This window comes from Eulemur rufifrons, chromosome 8 (assembly GCF_041146395.1).
Source record: "Eulemur rufifrons isolate Redbay chromosome 8, OSU_ERuf_1, whole genome shotgun sequence".
NCBI lineage: Eukaryota > Metazoa > Chordata > Mammalia > Primates > Lemuridae > Eulemur > Eulemur rufifrons.
Window position 1 is genome coordinate 110,726,782 of NC_090990.1, and position 26,984 is coordinate 110,753,765.

A 26,984-nucleotide genomic window follows, 5' to 3' on the forward strand; every position below is an offset into this window, starting at 1 on the left:
CCCCAGTTAATGAGCCCTTGCTAAAGCTCATAAAATTTTAGCTCCACAGCAAGTTAAATGAGTCCCGGTCTGAAAGGAGGAACCCGAAAGCCCCAGCTCCTGTCTAAATGGCAGCAATTTACACAGACACCGTCAATTAGCTTCTTGCCTTGTTTGGGTTGCCTTGAGTCACTTCCCATCGTAAAACTCAGACGGCTTTAGAGAAGTCGTTTTCCTGTTTTGCTAGCACGATCACGTGATTCTTCATTCTCATTCCAGAAATGGCAGTTAGGGTGGCAGTGACTGGGCCTTGTCGCTGCTTCGCGGCCTGGGCACCCCAGTCCTTAGCGGGATGCCCAGACTTGCAGCCGCTGCTTCTCCCTCCCACGTCCTAAAGTCTCTTCTCTGACTCTCTAGTTTCAGTGCTGTGGAAAAGAAAGCTCCAAACAGGTCCAACCCACGTGCCCAAAGGAGCTTCTAGGACACAAGGTAAGCTTCTACCAAGGCTCCTACCCTACCTGTAGTGTGAGGTGGTTTTTGCCTTCGGGGCGGGGGCAGGAGGCTCAGGTCCTACCTCTGAGGGGTTCTAGGAGGCCCTCTCCCAGTGGCTTCGGTGCCTCCACTTTATTCCATGTAAAATAGGCCAGAAGCAATGCTTAGTCACAGTCCCTTGGTACCCAAGGATTGTGGTTTGCTGACCTACCAGTAATGATGCTACATGCCTATGGCATTGATTAGGCTCATCAGGGCTGGAGGTGTATGCCCTGAGAAGGTTGCCCCACACCTCTCCATGGAAGTCACAGCACTGATAAATGTCTCATTGATTAAGTGCTGTGTGTCAGGCACTATGCCAATTTCTAGGAACTCTAAAATGAGAAAGGCCCGGTCCCTGCCCTCAGCAGTCTTGCAGACTAACCAGGGGCAAGAGTGATGTGTGAGGAGGCTGTACAGGCTACCCCGGAAACACAGTAGAGTGAGGAAAGCTTCATAGAGGAGGGGATCCTTGAGCTGAGTTTTCACAGAGGAAGGTCATCCCAGGCCCAGAAAGCAGCAGGAGCAGGGGCTTGGTGGCGTGAAACTGCAGGGCTGCAGGAGAACAGGGAGCCCCGAGGGAACGGTGGGCAACATTGTGGGAGAGGCAGGCGAAGGCATGAGTTTACACCTGGAGGTTTGAGGAAGCCATTGCTTTCAGTGGAGAAGGAACATAATCAGTTTTGCATTGTAGGAAGAATGCTTGGGCTGCTAGGCTGAAGGATAGAATAGAAGGCTGGAGACCATAATGAAGGGAGACCGCCTAGTGGTCACCCTGGTAAGAGAGTGGCCACAGCTACTCATAAACAGTAGGGATGGAGAGGAAGCAACAGATTCAAGGGATGTTCAGGAGGTAAAATCGACAGGACTGGGTGACTTACTGGGTGTCAGTGGTGAGTAAAAGGAAGGAGGCTAAGGTTTCCAGGTTCTGCTTGGGTGAATGGGTGGGTAGAGGCTCCACTCACCGAGAGAGGTGAATACAGGGAAAGGAGGCAGATGGCAACTTCTGTTTTGGTCAAGTTTGTACTCCAGGTGCCTGTGGGACTTACGAGTAGACCGTGATGAAGACACAGGTGTAGGGATCTTAGCATGTTAGCGGTAGCTGAAGCCATAGGAGTGAATGAGAACACCCAGGGAGAGTGAGTAGAATGAGGAGTATGGGCACTGTCATTTAAGGGGTAGGCTGAGAATGAGAAGAGGGAACAAGAGGCTGTGAAGGAGGAGTCAGAGGGTCAGGCAGGTCCAAAGACAGTGGCGTCCAGGAAGCCAAGGGAAGTGTTGGTTTGTCCACACAGTGAATGCTGGGAAGAGGGAAAGCAAATGAAGGCTGGAAATCATTTGTTGGATTTGTTGCTTAGAAGATTACTAATGACTTTTGTCGCACAGCTCCAGTGAAATAACTGGGGAAAGCACAACTACAATGTGTGGGGATGCAAGAGGAAACCGTGGGATTGTGGAGACAATGATGTAGATGCTTTTAGGCCCTCAGCTGTGGAGGGATGGGTGAGATTTTAGCTCCAGCTTGTGTCCTGAATCACCCATTGGACACTTACTGGGTCCTTCTGCCTGCATGAAACGAACAAGACACGGTGCTGCCCTCAAAGTGTTCACGTTGGCTGGGAGACGTGCAAGGGAGCCACTAACGCCACACGGCAGAGTCAGGGCAACACCAGAGGGAGCACAGCAGACTCACCTGGGGCAAAGGATTCCGTTATTCACGGGAGGCTGCCCTGGTGTAATTCTTAGGATGAATTTTGAAGGGTGAATAGGAGTTCAGTAAGCAAACAAAAAAGAGCGGGATATTCCAGGCAGGGGGAATAGGGCAAAGGCACGCAGGCGAGAGAAGGTAGTCGTTTCCAGGTAAGGGCCAGTGGCTGGGCGCCCCAGGTGCCTGTGGGAGATGAGTACTTCCTTGAGGAGGGACCATTCTTATAGGGCTTTGGATACGCTTGTGAAACCAAAAGTCTAGCCTCTGTGCTGCTAGCCTCGGAAGCCGTTGAAGGTCGGATCTGGGATGGGATTTGCATTTTACTGACTTTGCTGTAGTGACAGTGTGGGGGACGGATGGCAGATGAATGACGAGGAGTGGGGGAGACCAGTGTGGGAAGGCTGCTACCCTCATCGTCAGCCAAGAGTTGTTAACTGGCACAAACCAGGCTGAACGGCAGGAATTGAGAGGAGGAGGCCATTTAGAAAGTAAAATCTACAGGACTGGTGGACAGTTAGAGATCAGAGAAGAGGGGAGAATCGCTGCTGGGTTTCTGCCTCCACCACCTACATAGATGAAAGCGTCATTTTATTGAGGTAAGGAATGGAGGAGAAGGAGCCAATTATGGGGAAAAAATGAGTTTAGTGTTTAACATGGTGATTTTGAGGAGCCAGTGGAACTTCCAAGTGGAAATATCCAGGAGGCAGCTGGAAAATCTGGTTTGTGGCTCGGGAGAGGGGTTTGTGTGTCAGTACTTTATGGGAATCTTAAAGCTATAGATTTGGGTGTGACCCATTAGATTGGGAAGAAAAGAAGGGTGAGGATAGAACCCTGGGGAACAGCAGCATTTAAAGGTGGGCAGAAGGAGTTGCCAAAGAAGGAAACTGGAAGAGCAGCCAGGCCAGGGGACGAGGAGGGAACGGTTGCCAGGGCCGGGGTGCCGTTGAGTTTGGTTTAGTATTGATCGACTACCTACCATATGTGGGGCACGGGAGACACACAGATGAATGAGAAAAAGTCCCTACTCATGAGGAACTTGTAGTCTAGTAGGAGAGGTGGACACGGAAATAGACACAGTGCGGTAATAGAGGAATGCACAGAGGAGAGGCCAGAGGCTGGGGAGTCAGAGGAAGGCTGACTAGAGGTAATGATGTCGCCGCCAAATCTTTAAAAAGGAGAAGAAATATGGCAGCGCTGGGCGTGGGAGGGGGAAGGCTGCCTGCAGAGGGAACAGTGTCAGCAGCGGCACGGAGGCAGAAACGTGACCGTTTGTGTGGGGAGCTGAAAGCACCAGGAGGTCCACTAAGATACCTATCGAAAAGCTGATAGAATTTGCCTCTAAGGAAGTAACTGGTGACTTGGGGTGAGGGACCGAGTGAGGACAGAGCCCAGGCTGCAGGAAGTGAGATGTGAAGAGAGAGGGCACCCTTTCAAGTAGTCTGACTTTGAACCAACGACACAAAAAGAGTTCATAAAAGATGAAATCCAAATTATCATTAAACACATAAAAAATGTGGGCACTTAAAAGTAATCTTAAAAGTTAAATAGTTAATGAAAATGAAAAGATGCTGTTGTTTGACCTATGAAATTGGCCAAGTTTTTTTTCCTTAATAATAATAATATAATTTTGGCAATAACGATGTGAAATGAGCTTTCTCAGACAAATTGGTACAGTAGTTTTAGAGGCCAGTATGACTGTGTAAGACTGGAGAGTTAAGTATGTTCATGCCTTTCAATTTAAAAATTCCACTTCTTGGAGTTTATTCTAAGGAAAAGGAATCAGAAAGGTAGACAGAGATTTTTGTGCAACTGTAATCATTGCAGTATTATTCATAAGAACAAAATGTTGGATAGACCCTTAATAGATGACAGTAGAGGATCGTTTAATTAAATTATGGTACATTCATACGATGGAATGTTTTACTGCCATCAAGAATCATGGTTTCAGTGGTCTCTTTTTCTCAAGTGATTTACTATCGGAATTGTGCTAAATACTGTGACACTGCTTTGTGTTCCAACTGTGCTAATATAATGGATGTTAATGGAATTTTCTGCAACTAAACTTTAAGAAGGCACACCTTTAAAAAAAAAAAGAATCATGGTTTCAAAGAATTTTTAGTGAAATAAGACACTTTTGAAGTTGCAATATTCAGTTAAAAAGCACAGTTGAATGTAAAGAATGAACTAAGTATGTGGGTGTGTTTGTGTGTGCAAGAATCGCCAACAATGTTGGTTATTACCTCTAGTGGTGGGAGTACAAATGTTTCTCTGTTTCACACATCTCTTTTCCAAATTTCTGCAATAAGCACGTATTCCTTTGGTGACTAAGTAAAGCCAATCCGTGCTGTGTTCATTTGTTTTCCACAAAGAGAAGCTGGCAATGAAGGAAAGGGGCTGTGGGCAGAGCTGGAGGAGGACGGTGTTGTGAGGGCTCGGCTGTGTAGGTTGGAGAGCTCGAGGAGGGTGCTGTATGATGAGTGAGAATGTCAGCAGAGAAGCAGAGGCTGAGCATAGAGGATGGACAGAAGGTAACTGGTGGTATGGGCTTCCCGAGGAGCCGAGACGGACTAAGCCCCGGAGCAGGATGAGGGTTAACTTGCAACACAGAAGGGCATCTCTTTGGTTCTGGTGAGAGAAAAAGGAGTTAAGAGCGGTGCTGCCTTGTTCTCTTTGTGTGTTCGCTACCTGCGACAGTGCCTGGCACCAAAGGGAGGAGCATCTAAGTGTGTAGGAGAAGGAGAGGAAGGTTGGGAGAATTGCTATAGGTTGACTCCTGCTCTCTCCAGTAAGTACAGGAGCCACTGTCTAGAGCAGTGGTTTTCAAACTTTTACCAGAATGTACTATAGTTATTTCCTCTGGGTCTGTGTCCTTCTCTAAACTGTGAACTCCCTGAGAGCAGAAGAAACCGTGTCCCGTTATCTCTGCATCCACCACCCCCTTCCAGTGATTGGTGCCGGGTAGATGCTCAAGAAATGTTTGTTGAATACATGAATGATGAATGAATGCAGTATGATAGGAGAAAGAGGAGAGTGGTGAGGGTTTCACGTAGCTTATGTGGGTTTCAGAGGGAGCTGACTAGTGACAAGTAAAAGGATCTGAGCAGCCTGAGGATGTGTTGGATTGAGAGCATCCCTCTACTTAAGAGGACTCTGAATAGCTTTTGAAGCTGGAGAAACTAATAATGGTTACAGGTGATCTATTCTGCTCCCTGTCCAATTTTTCCTCCACCCACGAAAGTTCTTTGAACCCACCCTGCACAGGGCTCTTTTGGGCACAAATGAAAGAAGAGGGACCCACCCGGCCCAGGCCAGTCACCAGAGAAGAGAATGGTCCTCTAGCTCCCAAGACTTGCCTTCCTTAAGCACTGGCTTTCCTTTGTTTAATTTGAACCTATACAAGCGTTTTGGTTTCTTGATAGGTAATGACTACTTTGCATAGTAAATTGGATCAAGTACACAGAAAATCTTTTAAACTATAAATGACAATATGAAAACAAGGGGTTATTATTTTAGGGATATTTTAATCATTTTTCTGTGCTGAATGTAAAAACAGGCCCCAAATTCTTAAATGCCTCAGATACCAGACAACTAGCTTCCTCCAGCCAAATTTCAGGACCCTGAAGCAGCCATTGGCCGAAACAGGAAAATCCCACCAAAAGGAGAGGGTTGTATTCTTTTTCCCCAAACTACATTTTTGCTTTAAGGTTGTCAGGATGATGTTACCCAAGAGGAATGGTTTAAATATGAGTAGATGCTGACACGGATTAACTCTCACAGGATGATCTGTAATGATAGAAAGGACTGGATGAGGGTGATGATTCACACATACAATCAGTTTTTATTCTTGACTTTTTTTTCCCAAAACAGAATTGCATTGATGAAATTGACACCATAATCGGTGTTAAGCTCCACCTCATTGGAATTGTCGGTATTGGAATTGCAGGTCTCACGGTGAGAAAGTTCCAGAACTTACATTTTTTGCCCCCTTAGAATCCTTGAACCTTTGCATCTTATTTCTGTTCAAGTGTGATATAGCAGTATCTTAGAAGAGAATTCTCATAAAGAACAAAGACTTTTGTTCACAGTACATCTTCCAAAAATAAAGCTAATTAAATTTTGATACATCAATACTTAGTCCTCTAAAATATAGTGCAAATTTCAACTCTTACCTAATTATGACCTTGAGTTTATCACTGTGGTAACTTCCCATTTTAAGGCCAGCAATCTTAACCTATGTAAGTGATTTTCAATTCTGGGGCTCTTTCTACTGTTGCAAATTCAAAATAACACAATGTCAGGTTAATCTATCTCACCTAGGATTTGAAGAGTCAGCATAGCATAGTGATTCATAGGGTGAGTTCTGGCATCACAGTCTAGATTCAAATCCTGGCTCCACTACTTACAAGCCCTGGGATTATAAGAAACTTTCTTATTTTGTCTATGCCTCAGTTTCCTCATCTGTAAAATGGGGAATTTAATATACCAACCTTATAAGATCGTTGTGAAGATTAAATGGGATACTGCATGTTACAGATTATGAATTAATACATAAAAAGTGTCTGGAACATATAGCACTCAGTAAGTGCCAGCTCTCTATATAATCTGAGTGTTCCCAAACCCAGAATCCAAGCACAGGGAATAACATATCTGAGAAGGTGTGAAGCTCAGTACTTCTAGGGTGCAGAAGAAGAATGTGCAGGAAGAATTAATAGCAGCAGATGGGCATGGTAGGATTAGCAAGAGATGGAAATGGAGAGGGCATTGGGTCCCCATCACTGAGGTCTTCGTGTGCCCTTTTGAGAGGCTGGGCTTCATCCTTACAGAGAGAGGGGAGCCGCCGAAGGTCAGAAAGACCTGTGGTGAAGGACAGAGGCAAGGTTAGAGGGAGGCAAGATTGGAGTCAGGGAGGCCAGCTCAGAGGTGAGTTCCATTGTCCAGGGCTTGGGCTGTAACAGCTAGTGATAAAGTCCCACTCTCTCCAGCCCTCCACTGGATTAATTCATGGCCTAAAGGCAGGGGCTTTGGGAATTGTGAGGAAATCAATGAATTGGCAGTTCTCAGGGCACATACAAGCACCTTTTCCCTTTTCTGTATTTAGACCACAGAGGAGAGCAACAGTGGCTGGAAATACCATGCTGAGGACCTCCAAATCCAGGGACATCCCTCAGGCCCTCCCCACCTGCCCTGGGGTTAGCCTGGTGCAGTTCTGCAGCTCCCCCAAAGACAATCCTGAGGCAGGGGGGTTGAAACGTTCTCCATAATGGAGGTATCAAATAGACCCTCCTAACAATCCTACGGTCTCAACAAATGAGCGTCCTGGCAGCAGTCTCCCCTGACTCATCCCAGCAGCAGGCTGGGACAGAAGTCTCTTTCCAAGGAACCTCTTCAGAGCACAGGAGGAGGGATAGGGGTGTGTCCGGCCTTACAACCATGGCAAAGGGCAAGTGCCTCATGGGTTGTCTCGAATCAGCAACCCCAGAGTTTCCTTTAATTCTTTTTCTTTTTTAATTCTTTTCTTTATAAGGGGAGAGTTGCACTGTGTAATCAGTTAGCTAAGTGTATATTAGCTGTCTCCCCTGCCACACACTGGCATTGAGGCTTGAAATCCTTCTCCCGGCTATGTCCTGACCTAAGTCTGCCCCTCCCCTTCCGAAACAACTGGTCATTCATACTTGGTTGAATTTAGCATTTATAGATCCAGGTCTGACTTAGGATGGAATTGAGGAGAGAACCAGAGAGTTATGGTACCGAATTTTTAAAACAAATGTTGACAGTAATTTATAAAATGATGCCTACAGATAGGATTTCACAGGCTCTGCAAAATTGTAAGGGAAATAATTGAGGACAAGAAGGATCTTTTGGCATTTTTCTATTCCAACCATCTAAGTGAATACTGATTTCACCCAACTATTTAACTTCTCAGAGAGCTAGCCAAGAGGTAGAAGAAGTCAGTAATATAGTTCAGATACCTGTTACACTTTGGTAAACTGAGTTAAACAGTTAAACATCATTTGTACTTAGAAATGGACCAGGAATGAAGTGATGCTCCACTTTTTAATATGTGGTCACTGTTGTAAAAACATACAGGTTTTCCAACAATAGAAAACTGTTTAGACCACAAGCATATGTAAACAAGTGGTTATGAACACATTTTTCAAAATGAATATACAAAAGAGATCTTGGATTAACCTGAAATAAAATTCCAAAACTAGTAGTATATCAGTCTTCACAATTATAAAGAACTGTTCTATAATTCTGAAACAGAGCCCTTTTCTTACAGCAGAGCATTGTTATTATGTTTTAACAATAACAATATAATAATGCATTTCAAGTAGAGTTAATATGAAAAAAGATTACCCAGTAGCCAACATTAAGTGACATATAAAAATGTTATTTATAACCAGTAATTACTGCTTATAATCACTTGTTGACTTGAAGTAGACACCCAGGGTGTTTGCTGACCTTTTATAATTCAGTACACATTTAAAAGTCACTAACGAATGGTTCCTTCTGTTTCAGATCTTTGGCATGATATTCAGCATGGTCCTTTGCTGTGCGATACGAAACTCACGGGATGTGATATGAACTATGTACTTCTACATGAAAATTGCAATCTAGGGCTTTCATACCAAATGTCACAGGAGCGGTCTCCCAGCTCATTTTTAATATTCAAACGACATTAGGATCTAAAATAATTTGCTGTCAATTGTACATTTGCACATGTATGTATGTTTGGCTCATTACTGGTTTACCCCTTGAGTGACTGCCTGTGTATGTTGACTGAGAGCATATTAATGTGTGATCTGTGTTTCTGGTATATGCATTGTACATAATGAAATCTGTTTGCTGGGAATTCCTGATTCTTGTTATGTAAGAAGAACAACCTATTTAACTCCCAGAAAAAGATCAAGAAATTTTGAGAGACTTTTAAAACTTAGCTATTCATAGAAAGTGATAATGGGTCAGTTTCTCAGACTCTAGCCATTGAAAATTAGATACAGGGAATTCAGGGATTTCTAGTTCGTGGAAGCAATAAGCTACAAGAATGGAGAGATCACAGTGGAGTGTTAAAATTGACTGTGTCTGAATTGGGTGTAAGGATTTCCTGGGATTTTTTATATACATGCTCTCCCCAGAATACAGTAAACCACAGTTTTAGAACTAAACACATCTGTAAAACTAAATATAGCATGGAAAATCTAATTTGAATAAGTCATGTTTTCCTAGTATTTAAAAACAAAAAAAAACCTTCCTCTGGAAAGAAAAGTCACACAGACAATCACGTGCCCTATAAAAGTGAGTGTTTATAGGACTAAAAACTTTTAACGATTTTTTAAGGAAATATTCGTTCTTATACAAAGATATGTAAATATTGCTTTATTACTTCCTTTTCTGACTCTGAAGTACTGCAACCCTCCCATCCCCCAAATGGCTTTTATCTCAAACTCTTCTGTGTTTCTCCAAATGTAGGGACAGAAAGACTAAAGCAAGAGATCTGACAGTTTCCAATTGTGAGAAAGAGAATTTTTACTGGCATTGTATCTTTGAAATACCTCATAATTTGAGTTTACATATTTTCCTAATTTTTTGTATTTTCTTATTTATTCACCTAAAGAATTCTTCTTCATAGATTAAGTACTACAGTTTTCACCACTTAAAATAAGTAAAACAAAGTCCTTCATAATTCAATATTATCTTATGAGCATCCTTGGCCAAACCAAAATAACAAAGAAAAGCATCTTCTCCCAATTGTGTGCACACAACAGAAACAAGTTCAGGAAACAGATATATTTATATATACACACAACACAAAAATATGTTCTTTCTGTGCAAGTCTCCTATGAAAATAAAATTTTCAGGGCTTTTCAGGGGGGGAGGGGTCTTAATGCTTGACTTTAAGCATGTAAACCCAAATTTAGGATCTAAATTGGCATGTTTGTCAGTAATTTTTAACTAGTAACTTGTTACTTTTAATAAATCATAGATTCTTAAAAATTACATTTTAAAAGGCCACACAAAAGTTGGGCGACTTTGTAAAACCCCAAGTGAACTTCTATACACATGAGAACACAAGTGTTTGGGTGTGCACTAAAGGAAAGTATTGATATCATGCTCCCAAGAAACTTTCACAAAACATTTTGTTGATACAACTGCTTGAAATAGTCTCGCTCCCATGTAGAACCACGTTTCTCTTTCTGCCGTACTTACTACTGCTACTAACAATGGAGGAAACTTTTCTAGGAAAAATGATTGGAAGCAAGCTAAAAACTTAATTGTGCATGGCTGACTGTGTCTATAGCTAAAGAAAAGATTATTTTAAGAAAATCACTTCATGAAATAAATATTTGTACCCCTGTAGTTAAGAAATGTCGCTTTTAAGCAAAGAATGTACAGTCCAGCTCTCTTAGTAGCTTTAGTTCATCTGTCTTCCTGCAGACAGGAAAAAAAGCCCAAGTACATACTCAGGTTCCTTCCAGCACGGAATCGTCTCTGGTTCCACAAAAATGTTTCATTCCCTATCTGAATTTACAGCTTTTAAAAAGACTATAACACTAAAAAGTGGAAGAATAAAAACAAATTAATTTTTTTAAAAAATTTTAATTAAAAAAAAGGGAAGAGAAGGGATCTGTTCTACATATGATTAACGTGCCCCTTTTGGGGGTAAGCTTTCCAAAAAATATGCATGAGCAAGATTAGAAAATTCCACCACTGACAGATTTTATATATATATATATATATATGTATGTGTATATATATATGTATGTGTGTGTATATATGTTTGTGCATATTTATACACACACACATACACACAGATATATAAATATAGACAAAAGATCTATATCCATCTGTGTATGTGAATAGAGTATGTCTATATGTAGATATATAATCCCTATATATCTTGAATCTATATACCTTGAATCTATACCTTTTGATTATATATACATATATAATTTAAATGTATGTATACATGTATGTGTGTGTTAAGTATGTATGTGTGTGTATATACATGCACACATGTATGCATAAATTTTTGATTATTTCTGTTTATCTGAACTAATCTGAGATCAGACCCAAACATTTTTTTAAGCCTCTCTTGCCAAAGCACTGAATTAAAATTAACGATGAAATATTTTAAGTTATTTCAAATTAAATTTTCTATGTACTGAAATTGCTTATTTGATTTCTCTTAAAGTCCTTATTATATCTTTCTACACACCTTCCCCCAACTTATCTAAATATCCAACTACCAATCAAATCACATTATATAGTAAAAAATGAAACAGAGCGGTAACCCTTCTATAATGTTAGGGTTAGCAGTTGGATTTAAAATCAACATGCTAAGGACTCTTATTACATATACAGTTGTCCCTTGGTACTTGTGGGGGATTGGTTCCAAGACCCCCCACAGATACCAAAATCTACAGATGTTCAAGTTCCTTGTATAAAATAGTATAGCTGGACGTGGTGGCTCACGCCTGTAATCCCAGCATATTGGGAGGCTGATACAGGAGGATCACTTGTTTCTTTTGAGGTGCAGAAACTTTTTAGCTTGATGTAATCCCATTTGTCAATTTTTGCTTCGGTTGCCTGTGTTTTTGAGGTCTCACTGAAGAAATCTTTGTCCAAACCATTGTCCCAAAGCATTTCCCCAAGGTTTTCTTCTAGTAGTTTCATAGTTTCATATCTTGCATTTAAGACTTTAATCCATTTTGATTGCATTTTGTATCGAGTGAGAAATAAGGGTCTAGTTTCATTCTTCTGAATATGGATATCCAGTTTTCCCAGCACCAATTATTGAAGAGACTGGCCTTTCTTCAATGTATGTTCTTGTCAGCTTTGTCAAAAATGAGGTAGCTATAAATGGATATATATCTGGGTTCTCTATTCTGTTCCGTTGATCTCTGTGTTTGTTTTTATGCCAGTACCATGCTGTCTTGGTTACTATAGCTTTGTAATATATTTTGAAGTCTATTAATGTGATTCCTCCAGCTTTATTTTTGTTTTTTGATTTCTTACCCAGGATTGCTTTGGCTATTCGGGGTCCTTTTTAGTTTCATATGAATTTTAGGATTGTATTTTATATTTCTGTTAAGAATGTCATTGGTATTTTAATAGAGATTGCACTGAATCTGTAGATCACTTTGAGTAGTATGGTCATTTTAACAATATTAATTCTTCCAATCCTTGAACATAGGATGTCTTTCCCTTTTTTTTTTTTTATCGTTTTCTATTACTTCATCAGTGTTTAAATAGTTTTCCTTGTAGAAAGCTTTATCTTCTTTAGTTAAATTTGTTCCGAGGTATTTCATTTATTAATATTTATAGTTATTGTAAATGGGATTGCTTTCTTAATTTCTTTTTCAGATTGATCACTATTAGCATATAGAAATGCTACTGATTTCTATATGTTGATTTTGTATTCTGCAACTTCACTGAGTTCATTTATCAATTCTAAGAGTTTTTTGGTGGAGTCTTTAGGTTTTTCTAAACATAAGATCATGTTGTCTGCAAGCAAGGATTATTAGACTTCTTCCTTTCCTATTTGAATATTGTTTATTTTTTTCTCATGCTGAATTGTTCTGGCTAAGACTTCTAGTACTATGTTGAATAGAAGTGGTGAAAGTGAGCATCCTTGTTTTGTTCCAGATCTTAGAGGAAAGGATTTCAATTTTTCTGCATTCAGTATACTAGCTGTGGGTTTGTAATGTATGACCTTTATTGTTTTGATGTATGTTCCTTCTATACCCAGTTTGTTGAGAGTTTTATCATGAAGGGATATTGAATTTTATCATGTGCCTTTTCAGCATCCATTGATATGATCATACAGTTTTCCTCTTTGGTTCTATTAATGTGATGTATCATGTTTATTGATTTGCATATGTTGAACCATCCTTCCATCCCTGGGATAAATGCCACTTGATCGTGGTGAATGATCTTTTTAATGTGTCATTGAATTTTGTGTGCTACTATTTTATTGAGGATTTTTGCATGTATGTTCATCAGGGATGTTGGCCTATAGTTTTCTTTTTTTGTTGTTACTTTGTCTGGTTTTGGTATCAGGGTAATGCTGGCCTCATAGAATGAATTTGGAAATATTTCTTCCTCTTCTATTTTTTGGAATAGTTTGAGTAGAATCAGTATTCTTCATTAAATGTTTGACAATTCAGCAGTGAAACCATCAGTTTCTGGGCTTTTCTTCGATGGGAGACTTTTTATTACTGTTTCTTTTTTTTCAGGATATTATGAGGATACAAACGTTTTGGTTACATTTTATGTCTTTGCCTCACCCAAGTGAGGTTTAGAGGCTTGCCCTTCCCCTCTACAATGCACACTGTGACCATTAGTTGTCCCACCCCCACCCCCCTAATCCCTGGAGAATATTTCTACCGTGTGAGCACCATAGTGTTGATCAGTTAGTGCCAATTTGATGGCGAAAACATGTGGAGGCTATTCCTCCGATCTTGTGATACCTCACTGCAGATAATGGGCTCAAGCTCAATCCAGGAAAATATAAGAGGTGCTAGATCACTGTCGTTTCTTACAATTGAGTAATATTCCATTGTATACATATACCAAATTTTAATAATCCACTCATGAATTGACAGGCACTTGGGTTGTTTCCACATCCTTGCTATAGTGAATTGTGCTGCCATAAACATTCAGGTGCAGATGTCTTTATTACAGAATGTCTTTTGCTCTTTTGGGTGGATGCCTAACAGTGCTATTGCTGGATCGAACGGTATTTCTATTTTTACTCTTTGAGGTATCTCCAAATTCTTTTCCACAGAGGTTGCACCAATTTGCAGTCCCACCAGCAGTGTAAGAGTGTTCCCGTCTCTCCACATCCTCACCAGCATTTGTTGTTTTGGGATTTTTTTGATAGAGGCCAATCTGACTGGGGTTAGGTGATATCTCATTGTGGTTTTGATTTTATTACTGTTTTCTATGTCAGTATTCATTGACGTTCAGGTTTTCTACTTCTTCATGGTTCAATCTTGGTAGGTTGTATGTGTCTAGGAATTTATCCATTTGTTCTAGGTTTTCTAATTTGTTAGCATATAGTTATTCATAATAGTCTGTAAGGATCCCTTGTATTTCTATGATATCAGTTGTAAAGTCTCCTTTTTTGTCTCTGATTTTATTTGGGTTTTCTTTCATTTTTTTCTGTTAGAAAGGTTTGTCAATTTTATTATCTTTTCAAAAAGCCAAGTTTTCTTTTTATGGATCTTTTATATTTTTTTAGTCTCAACTTCATTTATTTCTGCTCTGATCTTTATTATTTCTTTTCTCTACTAATTTTGTGTTTGGTTTTTTCTTGCTTTTCGAGTTCTTTGAAGTACATTATCATGTTGTTTATTTGAAGTCTTTCTACTTTTTTGATGTAGGTGTTTCCTCTTATTACTGCTTTTACTGTATCCTATAGGTTTTGGTATGTTGGGTTTCCATTTTCATTTGTTTCAAGAAATTTTTTAATTTTCTTCTAAATTTCTTGATTGACATTGTTTATTCAGGAGCATGTTGTTTAATTTTCATTTATTTGTACAGTTTCCAAAGTTCCTCTTGTTATTTATTTCTAGTTTTATTCCATTGTAGTCTGAGAAGAAACAATATGATTTCAATTTTTTTGAATTTTTTGAGTTTTGTGGCCTTACAGGTGTTCTATCCTGGAAAATGTTCATGTGCTGATAAGAAGAATGTGTACTCTTGCGGCAGTAGGGTAAAATGTTCTGTCTGTTAGGTCCACTTGGTCTAGAGTGTAGTTTATTTCCAATATTTCTGTGCTGATTTTCCATCTGAATGATTTTTTAGTTGCTGAAAATGAAGTCTTGAAATCCCCTATCCTTGTTGCATTGCAATCTCTCTCTCCCTTTAGATCTATGAATATTTGCTTTATATATTTGGGTGCTCTGATATTATGTACAAATATATTTACAATTGTTATATCTTCTTGCTAAATAATCTCTTTATCATTATATAATGACCTTCTTTGTCTCCTTTTTTGACTTAAAGTCTATTTTATCTGATGTAAATATGGCTACTCCTGCACTTTTTTGGTTTACATTTGTATGGAATTATCTTTTTCCATCCTTTCACTTTCAGTCTGTGTATAACTTTATATAACTTTATAGGTTAAATGATTTTCTTGTAGGCAGCATATGTAGTTGGGTCTAGGTCTTGTTTTTTATTTATTCAGTCATTGTTTTTGTTTTTGTTTTAGAGACAGGGTTTCACTGTGTCACCCAGGCTGGAGAGCAGTGGTGCAATATAGCTCACCATAACCTCAAACTCTTGGTCTCAGGTGATCCTCCTGCCTCCCAAGTAGCTAGGACTATAGACACATGCCACTGTACCTGGCAATTTTTTAAATTTTTTTTAGAATTGGGTTGAAGTGATCCTCCCACCTTGGCTTCACATATGTTGGGATTATAGATTAAGACCACTCTGTATCTTTTAATTGGAGAATTTAATCTACGTTATTTTCATAGGAAAGAACTTACTACTGCCAGTTTGACATTTGTTTTCTATTTTTTTTTAAGTCTTCTCTTCCTTTCTTTCTTTCTGTTTTTCTTTGTGGATAAGTGATTTTCTCTAGTAGTATGTTTTCACTTGTTGCTTTTTATTTTTAGTGTATCTATTATAGGTTTTTGCTTTGGTGATTGCTATAGGTGATTGCCATGGATTACAAAAAACATCTTAAAGTTAGAATAAGTTATTTTAAACTGATAAAAACTTAACTTTGATCATAAGGGAAAGAAACAAAAAAGCAAAGCAAAAACTAAAAAAAAAATACACTTTAACTCATCTTCCCCACTTTTTGTTGTCTCAATTTATGTCTTTTTATATTGCCAGTTTCTTAACTAATTGTTGTAGTTATTATTTTTGATAGCTTTGTCTTTTAGCTTTCATACTAAACATATGAGTGGTTTACACACCACAATGAGAACATTAGAATATTCTGAATTTGCCCGTGTACTTACTTTTACTAGTGAATTTTATACATTCAAATGATTTCTAGTTGCATGTTAGCATCCATGTCTTTCATATTGAAGAACTCCCTTAAGCATTTCTTATAAGGCAGTTCTGGTGGTGATGAATTCCCTTAGCTTTTGTTTGTCTGGGAAAGTCTTTATTTCTCCTTTGTGTTTGAAGGATAGATTTTCTCAGATGAATGTTTTTTTTTTTTCCTTCAGCACTTTGAATATGTCATCCCACTCCCTCCTGGCCTATAAGGTTTACACTGAGAAGTCTGCTGCCCGGCATATTGGAGCTCTTTTATATATTATTTGCTTCTTTTCTCTTGCAGCTTTTAGGATATTTTTTTGTCCTTGACCTTTGAAAGTTTAATTATTTTATGCCTTGGTGTGGTCTTACTTGAGTTGAATCTGCTTGGTGTTCTTTGCCCTTCTTGTACCTGAGTATTCTTATCTTTCTATAGGTTTGGAAAGTTCTCTGTTATTTCTTTGAATAAATTTCCTACCCCTATCACTTTCTCTACTTCTTCTTCAAAGCTAATAACTCACAGATCTGCCCTTCTTAGGCTATTTTCTAGATATTGTAAGTGTACTTCATTCTTTTTCCTCCTCTGCTTTTGTATTTTCAAATAACTTGTCCTTTTTTTTTTTTTTTTTTTTTTTTTTTTGAGACAGAGTCTCGCTCTCTTGCCTGGGCTAGAGTGCCATGGCGTCAGCCTAGCTCACAGCAACCTCAAACTCCTGGGCTCAAGCGATCCTCCTGCCTCAGCCTCCCTGGTAGCTAGGACTACAGACACGTGCCACCATACCCAGCTAATTTTTTTTATTTTTAGTTGTTTGGCTAATTTCTTTCTATTTTTAGTAGAGACAGTATCTCACTCTTGCTCAGGCTGGTCTCGAACTCCTGAGCTCAAGCGATCCTCCCACCTCAGCCTCCCAGAGTGCTAGGATTATAGGCATGAGCCACCGCACCCAGCCGGTCAGGTCTTTTCAGCTGCAAGTGTTGGAAACCCAACTCTAACTAGTTAAACAGAAAAGGAAAGTTACAGTTTCTTTAAGGGGTAAAGCTGGCTTTAGTTTAAGCTCAAATGATATCAATAGGTTTCTCGCTCTCCTCAGTCTCTCTTGCTCTCTCCCCTGGGTTAGCTTTATTCTCAGGCTAGCTGTTTCCAAGAGATGCCAAAGATGGCCAGAAGTGGCTCCAGGTTCACATTCACATTAGGAACCCCCACAGGGCAAGCACTCCTTTTTCCAATAGTACAGGCTTGGTTGAGCCTCAGTAGCATATCCAACCCCATCAGCCCCACTGAAACCACTTTAACTTAAAGTGTGGAGGATGAGAATCCCCAAAGGAAAATCAAGGTGCCGCTACCAGAAGAAAGGACGTGGGTGCTAAGCAGGCAGAAATAGCAGGTGGAAGGAGGGCAGCAGAAGTAGAGAAAGTGACAGAGTTGTCTTAAAAGATAAATAGGAATTAACCAGGAGAGATGAGAAGAATCCAATATCGAACAACAGAGTTAGAGTGGAAGTTATCTTTATAAAATAATTTTTATTGCACTTAGATTTGCTCCTCTTAAAAAAAGGCAATTTCTTATATAAAAGAGTTTTTATTACTAGAATTCCCTCGTAATTCAGAGTCAAATGACAATAAGAGAAGCCTTTTTTTTAAAGAACTGAGCCTCAAATTTCCTCTGCCAAGAACTGATTTTTTTAAACTTTAGGTTGACTTTAAAGATCCCTTCAGAGGATGTTCCAGTTTTCATCTTTCTCCTATCACACACACAATAATTCTTTGCCTTCTCATTTCTAAGCACTCCATTCATTCTCCCTGTCTTAAACCCAAAGAACACCAAGACCCTCCAAAACAGTATTTCCATATACCCAAGTTTCTGGATCCAGTTGAGGCAAAGTTTAATTATTCCCATTCCCTAAGCTCTATCCTAAGGATTCTCTGTCTCAGACAACTCCACTTTCAAGAACAGTTTAATATACAGATGCTCCTCAACTTATAATGGGGTTACATCCAGATAAACTCATCATAACATTGAAAAATCATAAGTCAGGGGCAGTCTATAATTCATATGTGCATCTGTTCCAAATGGATTACCCTCAGTGGGAGGAAACAAGTTGTCTCTGATGTGCTTACTCTAGGATTCTGTGGCCCATGATGGCACAGGCCCACCACACCATTGTCCAGGCCCAGCCTCCTCCCTGCAGGTTGAGGAAACCCATTTCAGTATTGTCTTCTGATCTAGACTGTTTATAAAGGGCTTCCCTAAACCACTTGGCCTTTCTACATTTCAAGTCCTTTAAAAAACTCTTTCAGAATCCACGAAAGTTATTTGTGACTAGTGCCAGTTAGGTTTGAACATTAGGCTTTTAATTCATTAATTAAAGTTCTATATTTTTTATATAGTTTTAAGTGCTATGCAGCTTTAAATGTCTATATTATCAAGTGATAGGAGAACCTAAAGCCCCAGATTAATATTTGGACCACACAATTATTAACTTCAATATTGAGGTAAAAATAATGTGGGTTCCTTTCGCATGTAAATATATAACCATTCCCTCCCCATTGGCAAACCACAGGCTTTGTACTAATCCATCTGTACCTCACCACCACAACCCCCACCCCCACCCTGGGTACTGTCAGCATGCAGGTATTTACAGGATGCCCAGCTAAATTTAACCAGTGGCTGTGGGATACAGTAAAGGCAACTGGCCCTGCTGATTATTAATTTTCACGTTGATACTGGCAGTGTGAATGGAGAGTAATGGACAAAGAGGATAAATACTCTTTTTGAAGTCAATTCTGCAGTGCACTAGGTCTGTCTCACTTCAAGCGTCTTTTGAAACCAAACTCTCGTGAAAGAGTATCTAAGGAAGGAAAAGAAAAATAAACAGCTGCTTACCAAGCACATTTACCAGAAAACAGTGTTTCAGTATTGATGAAGGTTTAGATTAGAATTTAGGATGATTCTACGCTATTAAATCCCTTAGCACTCTTCCCCTGTCCCTAAAACCTTTCATAATCATACTAGTTTTTCATGACATCAAAAGTCAAAACAGTACAAGTTGCTCTTGGTATAAATGCTGGAAAGTATCTCCTATTACTTGAAGGACTATGAAGGATTTAGACTTCTACATGTAAAATGATCGTGGCCTCTTTTCTAGGCTTTGTAAATTGACCTTTTAGGGTATAACTTTCACAGGTCAGTTGGCCCACCAAAGTAATTAAATTAAAGATAATAGTTCCTATAATCTTTACTGAGTTTTAATGGGTTTTATCCAGTGCATTTGAATGACTAGGATAAAGTATTATATTGTAGATTCCACATATTCCTTACTCCCCACCTCCACGCCAGCCTGCTTCTAGCCTTTGGAAGTAGATGTTTCCACTACTCTGACACCATCCTGACACCATGTGTTCCTTCAGCTTCTGATCACATCACCCTCTCTTCATAACTCTGTAGTGGTCCCACATTTACTTTCTGTGTCTAGACAAACCTCCCACCTCTATTAGGAGAGCCTGCTCAAGGCTAGCTTTCATTAGCATTTCATGTCCCGTTTCCTCCACTCCACCCTTCACATGAAAACCATTCTTCACCTGAGTTTGAAAGAGTCATTCATTCACCTTTTCTTCCAAAATTCCTTTAGCTTTCTCATGCCTTTGTGGGTGTGGGTATGGATTAAACAGTACTTAAAATGTACACAAGGTATTGTGAAACATAATGATATTTTATTAGTTTTATTCTAGGTAAACACATTTAACCAAATTGCAAATTATAGTGCTCTTAAAGTTAAACAGAAAATCCCACCAGATAAGACTTCTGAGGTTTGGTACAGTAGTTTGTCTTGATGGCCTCATGTGTACAGTCACTATAGTCAGTATTACACTTGCCACACTTACAGCTTATAGCAACAGGATAGGAAAAGTAAGGAGCAACATGGTGTGGGCATCCTGGTATTTCTACAGTTCTATAGATGATGTCTCTATATGTACAAACATCCTGGGACAGGGCATATTTGGGAAGAAATAGCTTGCCATTGATATCCTGAGGAAAGAACATAAAAGAGAGTATAATGTGATAGGATTTTAGGAAACACACAGATAATGGAAACAAAAATAAATTCATTTATATTCCTTTGTCACAAACACAACTGGGAAAGGATTCTTTAGCCTCATTCCCCAATACCAACTTAACACAACCACACTGAATCCTGCAGAGACAAAAGTGACACCCTCCTCTCTTTCATCCTTGTTCATGAGAACAAGATATGGTTTAAATAAATTTGGGACATAAAACTGTTATCAAATTATCTGTACCCATTGTGGTGAGTAGATCCACATAATATTGTAACCTGTGCACTCTACTTCTAAGGAGCCAATAACCATTAGATTGGGGAAATGAGGTTGTGATTTATCTCATTTCCTTTTTAGATAGAAATAGACTGTTTCAAGGTTTATATAATTTACAGCTAAAAGAAATGAGATGAACTACATACCCGTGTCATACAATATCCAGCACAGATGGTGGTGTTGACGGTTAAGCAATAAGCACACTCTTTTCTTTCGACGTGCATTGTATACTCAGTTGGAATACAAAATGACATTGCTTGGCCACATGCAAGGCCAAAAAGCATGGACATCAGGAAGATAGCAGTCATGCTAGATCAAAGATAAAATTAAAGAACGTTTTACATGTATCTTTTCAGGATATTCAGAAGGAACATTTGCAAAGAGCATGAATACACATACACACACACACACACACACACACACAGAGCCAATAATAACAATAACAGCTGTTTATGGAATGCCTACTTTATCCTAGGCCCCATTAGGTGTTTTGCATATTTAATACTCTCCATAACTTTCCAATATACACTAAGATGTGGCTATGATCCACATACCCCGTAGTGTACGAGCTCGCATAGTGGAGATGCTGTTTGCAAGTTCCACTAAGCACCACTGGGCAGTGAAATGGCAAGCCTGAAACACCACAATAGAAAAATGGCAGAGATGTACATGTCAACTAACTGTAAAATAATTCGTTCAGTGGATAAATAATATAAATACTTTACTTTATGATTATAAGAAGTGAGTTAACAGGTTTAAGAAAGGCTTTCCCAGAACTGTAGTTTTCTTTTTTTTTTTTTTTTTGAGACAGAGTCTCACTCTGTTGCCCAGGCTAGAGTGAGTGCCGTGGCATCAGCCTAGCTCACAGCAACCTCAAACTCTTGAGCTCAAGCGATCCTCCTGTCTCAGCCTCCCGAGTAGCTGGGACTACAGGCATGCACCACCATGCCCGGCTAATTTTTTTTCTATATATATTTTTACCTGTCCATATAATTTCTTTCTATTTTTAGTAGAGATGGGGTCTCGCTCTTGCTCAGGCTGGTCTCGAACTCCTGAGCTCAAACGATCCGCCCACCTCGGCCTCCCAGAGTGCTAGGATTACAGGAGTGAGCCACCGCGCCCGGCCTCAGAACTGTAGTTTTCTAAAAACTTTGGTTCAGTAGCTTAAATGGCAAAAAAACACTATTTGGTTATAATCAGAAAGGGCAAAGAAACTGAGAAAAAGCATAACCAAATTTCAACACCATCCCAATGCATATAATCTTGCATATAATTCTACCTATTAGCTGTCAAGGAAGACATAATGAAGCTAAGGAAAGTCCAGAAAAGGTCAGCTAAAATTGCCACTGGTGTTAAGGGGCTAACTCAGAAGCCTAAGACTCCCCACCCCTCCTCCTTCTGAACCCTTTGAATATTCCTTTAAGGTGGAAAGAAGTAGAGTTGGAAAAAGTAAAGGATTATTTTACACAGAAGGTATATGGAATTCATTACTTCAAAAAAAGTATAGAGGCAAAAATATAAGTTGACATAATGAGAATAATATAATCAAAGATGTCAGCTCCATATGGGTTAGCCAGGAACATTAAATAATTTTTGGGTACATAGAAGACAACAGAGAGTCCACAGTGCCTCAGATAGAAGTAGAACATCCATCTCAACAGAGCCTGTGTGATGAAGAACTTGTTCAATATCAACTGGACATCATAATGATCTGGGTAATGTTATGACATAATTATTTTAGTTCTACTACTGAGGGGGGTGATCAAATTTCAGATTTTTTGCATGTAAGCTGATCATATCAAAGATTAAGAAGATTTTTTTGTCTTACAAATATTGTACAGCTAGTTAGGTATGTTTGGATTTTTTTTCCTTCTCAAGTATCATTGTCAGTAAAGAAAATATATGCCTTAATGGAGTGGTATTGTTATCTATGAACATAAACTTATTTGCTTATTTTATTAAATAAATTATAATTCACTAAACATTTTTATTAAATCACCAAAAAAGTATCAAGATTTTTTCAAATTATATCCTGACAGCATCTTTAAGCTGCATACTCTAAAACCTCTGTTAACTGAAACCTCATAGACTTAGTCTCAGTTCACCAAAATTTGTTTTCAATCAACTTATAAGAAACCATGAAAACCACATTACACAGGTTACCAGTGATTTGTTTTAAATGTAAAATTCCAGGGATCAGTGGTCATTTCACCAATCTCCTATTCCTAGAATGAAAATTGCAGGTAAATTAGATGAACATATATTGAGCACCTGAGCCAGGCACTGAGAGACACAAATGGTTAAGATATGATCCTTTACCCAGATGGCTGACAGTCTAGTGGAGGAACTAAGTATGAATATAAATAATAAAAATATAGATTGTTCTATGCGCTCTGAAATAATCCAAATTATGATTCTGAGACCCACAATTATCAAAGATTTCCATATGTTTAACTTCACTTCTGGATAGATGAGGAAATGAACTAACCCATTTTAGGAAGACTTTTCGGTATTAAAGGTTAAAATAAGAAGGGTTTTCTGGTGAACTCTTTTAAATAAAATGTTATGTATTCATTCATTCTTTGGAGTTTTTTGTATTTGAATTAGGAAGCAAAAACATAAGAATTTCTTACTCATGGAGTAAGTGCTCTGATACTCTCAAGTGCTTCTCCAATGTGAGCTCCTTCTATGGTATAGAGCTGGTTCCATTATTTTAGAGCCACAGACCTAGAAGATACTCTACAGGATCTTAAAAATACCTACCAGGTAAATGATGGAAAATACTCATCCATCATGATCATTGTACCTCTTACCCATCTAGATAGCCAGCTACTGAGTTTTCGTCATAGGAAAAAATTACCTTCACATATTTTAACATCTAGCTCTATGAGTCTATATAAACTAGATTTGTGTTGACCAAGTAATGAGAATATTGGTCTAGAAACTGAGGAACAAAATTCTTACATGGATCTATGAGAAATTGACTAAAATATATAATCTGTTTGGGCCTTATTTCCCCATCTGCAAAATAGAAAAGAGACAAGCACAACTGACCTATTTTAAAATGTAGGATGAAAAATTGTTTTGGAACTGTTTTCCATTGTTACCATATTCACTATGGACACTCTGTATAACATTTTTTGAAGTTTCTCTTATAAATGTAGAACTCTAAACTAACAAAAGCAAAAAATAAAAGTGAATTACCAGCCACAGTAGCTGTACAACTTGGTGGCTATAAAGAAAGAACTATTCTTTCTCCTTTACTTCTTTACTATAAATAGTTAAACTTTACCCACAAAATCTTTCTGGACCTCAATTTCCTCATCTATACAGAGGAAGACTTAGAACCAGAAGATAATCATGAAGGTTTGTGCAGTACAAATAGTCTGTGATTCTATATGATAAATTAGTGTCAGATCCCTGACATTAAGATTGCTATGAGTTAATGATCTAGAATTCTGCTTCCAGATTTAATTGCAGTTGTATGTAACTGAACAATATCTTTGTGCTTTCATTTTTCCAGATGCCGCTTCCTAAAATCATATAAAAAATAAGTCAATGCACGTGAAGCACTTGGCATTCTATATAAGAAGGATTATATAACTATATAACAGTATCTAAATCAGTGTTAATACCTTCCTGTATGATCTGTCACAATTTCTTCTTTATTGTCACCTGGGGTCTCACCTCCGCAACTTAAGTGCTTGTTCTGAAATCAGCATAAATAATTTGTTGAGCACTTAAACACAAAAGGCATGATTTTAGGCAGTCCCTAAATAATAAGATGCCTTCTTTAGATGCATGACCATATATATCCCCATTTTCAACATATCTTCTTGTTCCAAGATATGTTCTTTCCTTTGTTCCTTCCTCCACCTTTTCTCTCTTCTTTTTGCTTTACTTTCATTCTTAATAAACACATTCCTCTCTGCTCTGCTAATTTACTTCATCAATCTTTTCTCTCCAAATTTCTTACTATACCATAAAAAGAGTCAAGTGCCTATCCTATGAACAATCCTGGAATGTCACTAAAGCAGCATATTTCTCTAGAGAGTAAAAGGTACTATACAGCAGGTGTGTGTATTGGATACTATCCAAGGGGGGTTAGCTGTTAAATACCTAAAAAGACTTTGTAATACAGAGTATATTACCCACCCCGGCAGGTACTCAAAACTGAATTTACTAAGATTTCCCAGAAGTATATTTTCATCAAAGATGACCATTAGTATAGTAATTGAGAGGATTTAATACACAGATTATTCAATTGATAAAATATTTCAATCAAAATCTAAATGGGAGAAAGCCATGCACGTCAGTTGTTCTTCATTAGGGAACTGACCAATTGTTTCTCTTCCTTTAAGTCAATGGATTTTTTTTTTTTTAAATATCCGTATGTATGTAGTTCACTCACCTTCACCCATTACTAAACAATTTGGAGCAATAATTAAAATTTTTAGAGCCTTTTGAAGTAAATTATCTCTCATCATTTGCCATTTTAAAATAAATGATAAAATAGTGAAAATGAAAGAAAATTAGCATAAGAACATTTTATTTCACAGAGCCTTCTCAGTATAGACACCTACCTTATCTTGCATTGGTGAGCGGATGCTGTGATGACCCAGACTGAAAGCTCTTGGTTCATTTTATACCCTTCAGGATAATTCCCCTCTGATCTTCTTGTTTATATAATTGCATTTGAATTACTGCTTTCTTATCTGAAAAACATCTTTTGAAAATTCATACTGAACCCCAAATAAAATGTGTTTAGATGAACAAGCTCACAATATTTTCCCCTGGAAACTCTGACATTATTGAAGCATGCATTTTCCTCTCCCCTATTTCAAAATAAAATTACTCTTTTAAATATATCCCTTATTAGTATTAACAAAGGATAGACACAAAATGGGAAAAATCGAATTAAAGAAACCCTCTAGTATCATCTAAGTCAGTCTTGGGAATGAAAATTTATTTGGGGCTTGAGTGTTCATGTAGAGATATATAAAATTATTCCTCATATATAAAGCAAAGGCAACTTCCTTTTTTGGACATCCAGAGCAGTTGGCACATATGTTGCTGATAAAAACAAAATTTTAATTAGTTCAAAATATTTTATTGTTTTTCTTTGGATTTTAAAAGATGTTAAGTAAAATTTACATGTGTAAAATAGTCACTGTTTAAATAACATGGCCAAATCTGGCAAGATGTCAAACTGGCTTGAGACCAAATTCTGGTTCTGCCATTTACTAGCTATATGACATCCGCATGCTTGACGTCTCTTTATCAGTTTCTTCACCTATTAAAAGATATTAGCAATGTTTCCAAAAAACACTTAACACAGTGCCTGGCACATAATAAGCTCTTAATAAATGATAGCTAATTTATGATAATTCAGTATATTTATTTAACAAACTTAGAATGGCTACTATGTAGTAGACAGTCAATATTATTTGTTGAATGCATAAATGGCTAAGGGAATATATGAATAATTATTGAATTTTTGGAACGAATGTATACTTTTCTCCACCTCCATGGCCATAATTGTTTTACTCCTTTCAACCCATTTCCCTCACTGTAACTAAAGTAATACACCCAAAATGCAATAGGAATTTCTCATGCCCACAAAAAATGTCCAAAATCCCTAGTATCCTTTATAAAACACTTCACAATCTGTTTTAGCAAACCAGTTTCATGTTTCCCTTCTCTCCAATCCCTCCTTCTATTTTCTCACACCCTTTCTCTACTTTCTGTTTTTCAGCCAAACTGAAATGAGTTCCTCAATTCAGTCACATTTTTTCTTGCCCCCAAGCCCTTTCATATGCCATTCTTTCTGTATGGAACACATGCCTGATCCCCCACTCCATGCCTCATGTCACTTAACTCCTACTCATCTTTCATGGCTTACCTGAGAAAGCAACTCTTTTGCATAGCCTTCTCTGATTCCCCAAGGCCCTCCTCACGGTTAGTGGTTTTAAGAGAACTAGAGAAAATATTTAGAACACTTGGCATATGAGAGATGCTCAATAAATTACAAATATTATTATAGGTTTTTGACAACTTCATTTGTCTTCACTTATCCTAGTCTTTATTGCTAATGAAAGTAAAAGAAAAAAATGAGGCCTGATTTAGGTGAATCTCCCTGGAGGATGATGGAAAGATCAAGGACGAGTTTAGGATATGTTAAAAGAATAACTTTAGAAAAATTAAATTTAATGGGGTTTAATTAAGGAAAGAATGATTGCTGAATGCTGAACTGGGCAGCCCTCAGAACCAGAAGAGGTTCAGAGAGCTGTGCTCCACAAGGTGGGCAGGAAGCATTTATAGACAGAAATGGAAGTGAGGTACAGAAACAGTTTGATTCATTACAGCTCAGTGGGCCTGATCAGTTGTCTGCCTGTGATTGACTGAAGTTCAGCTGCTGTGATGAGCTGGAACT

The 26,984-nt window shown here is 38.4% G+C and overlaps 2 protein-coding genes across 4 annotated transcripts in view; one reads left to right on the forward strand and one right to left on the reverse strand.

Annotated features, from left to right (window-relative positions):
- Positions 1-10,943, forward strand: part of TSPAN2 (tetraspanin 2) — a 42,677-nt gene extending 31,734 nt beyond the window's left edge. For 2 of the 3 annotated variants that reach the window (XM_069478932.1, XM_069478933.1), the window contains 3 exons: positions 397-468; positions 6,086-6,169; positions 8,738-10,943. In XM_069478932.1, the coding sequence (XP_069335033.1) occupies positions 397-468; positions 6,086-6,169; positions 8,738-8,803 (222 nt within the window). In that variant the 3' untranslated portion in view covers positions 8,804-10,943. The remainder of the gene's footprint in view (positions 1-396; positions 469-6,085; positions 6,170-8,737) is intronic. The other variant, XM_069478934.1, reaches the window with a different exon arrangement.
- An 8,965-nt stretch (positions 10,944-19,908) lies between these two features.
- TSHB (thyroid stimulating hormone subunit beta) lies at positions 19,909-25,169 on the reverse strand. Its single transcript, XM_069478935.1, has 3 exons — positions 25,135-25,169; positions 20,698-20,860; positions 19,909-20,246 (listed from the first exon to the last, which is right to left on the reverse strand). Exons 2-3 carry the CDS (start codon positions 20,857-20,859, stop codon positions 19,992-19,994), a joined length of 417 nt encoding a protein of 138 aa, XP_069335036.1. The 5' UTR covers position 20,860; positions 25,135-25,169; the 3' UTR covers positions 19,909-19,991.
- Positions 25,170-26,984: the final 1,815 nt, after the last annotated feature.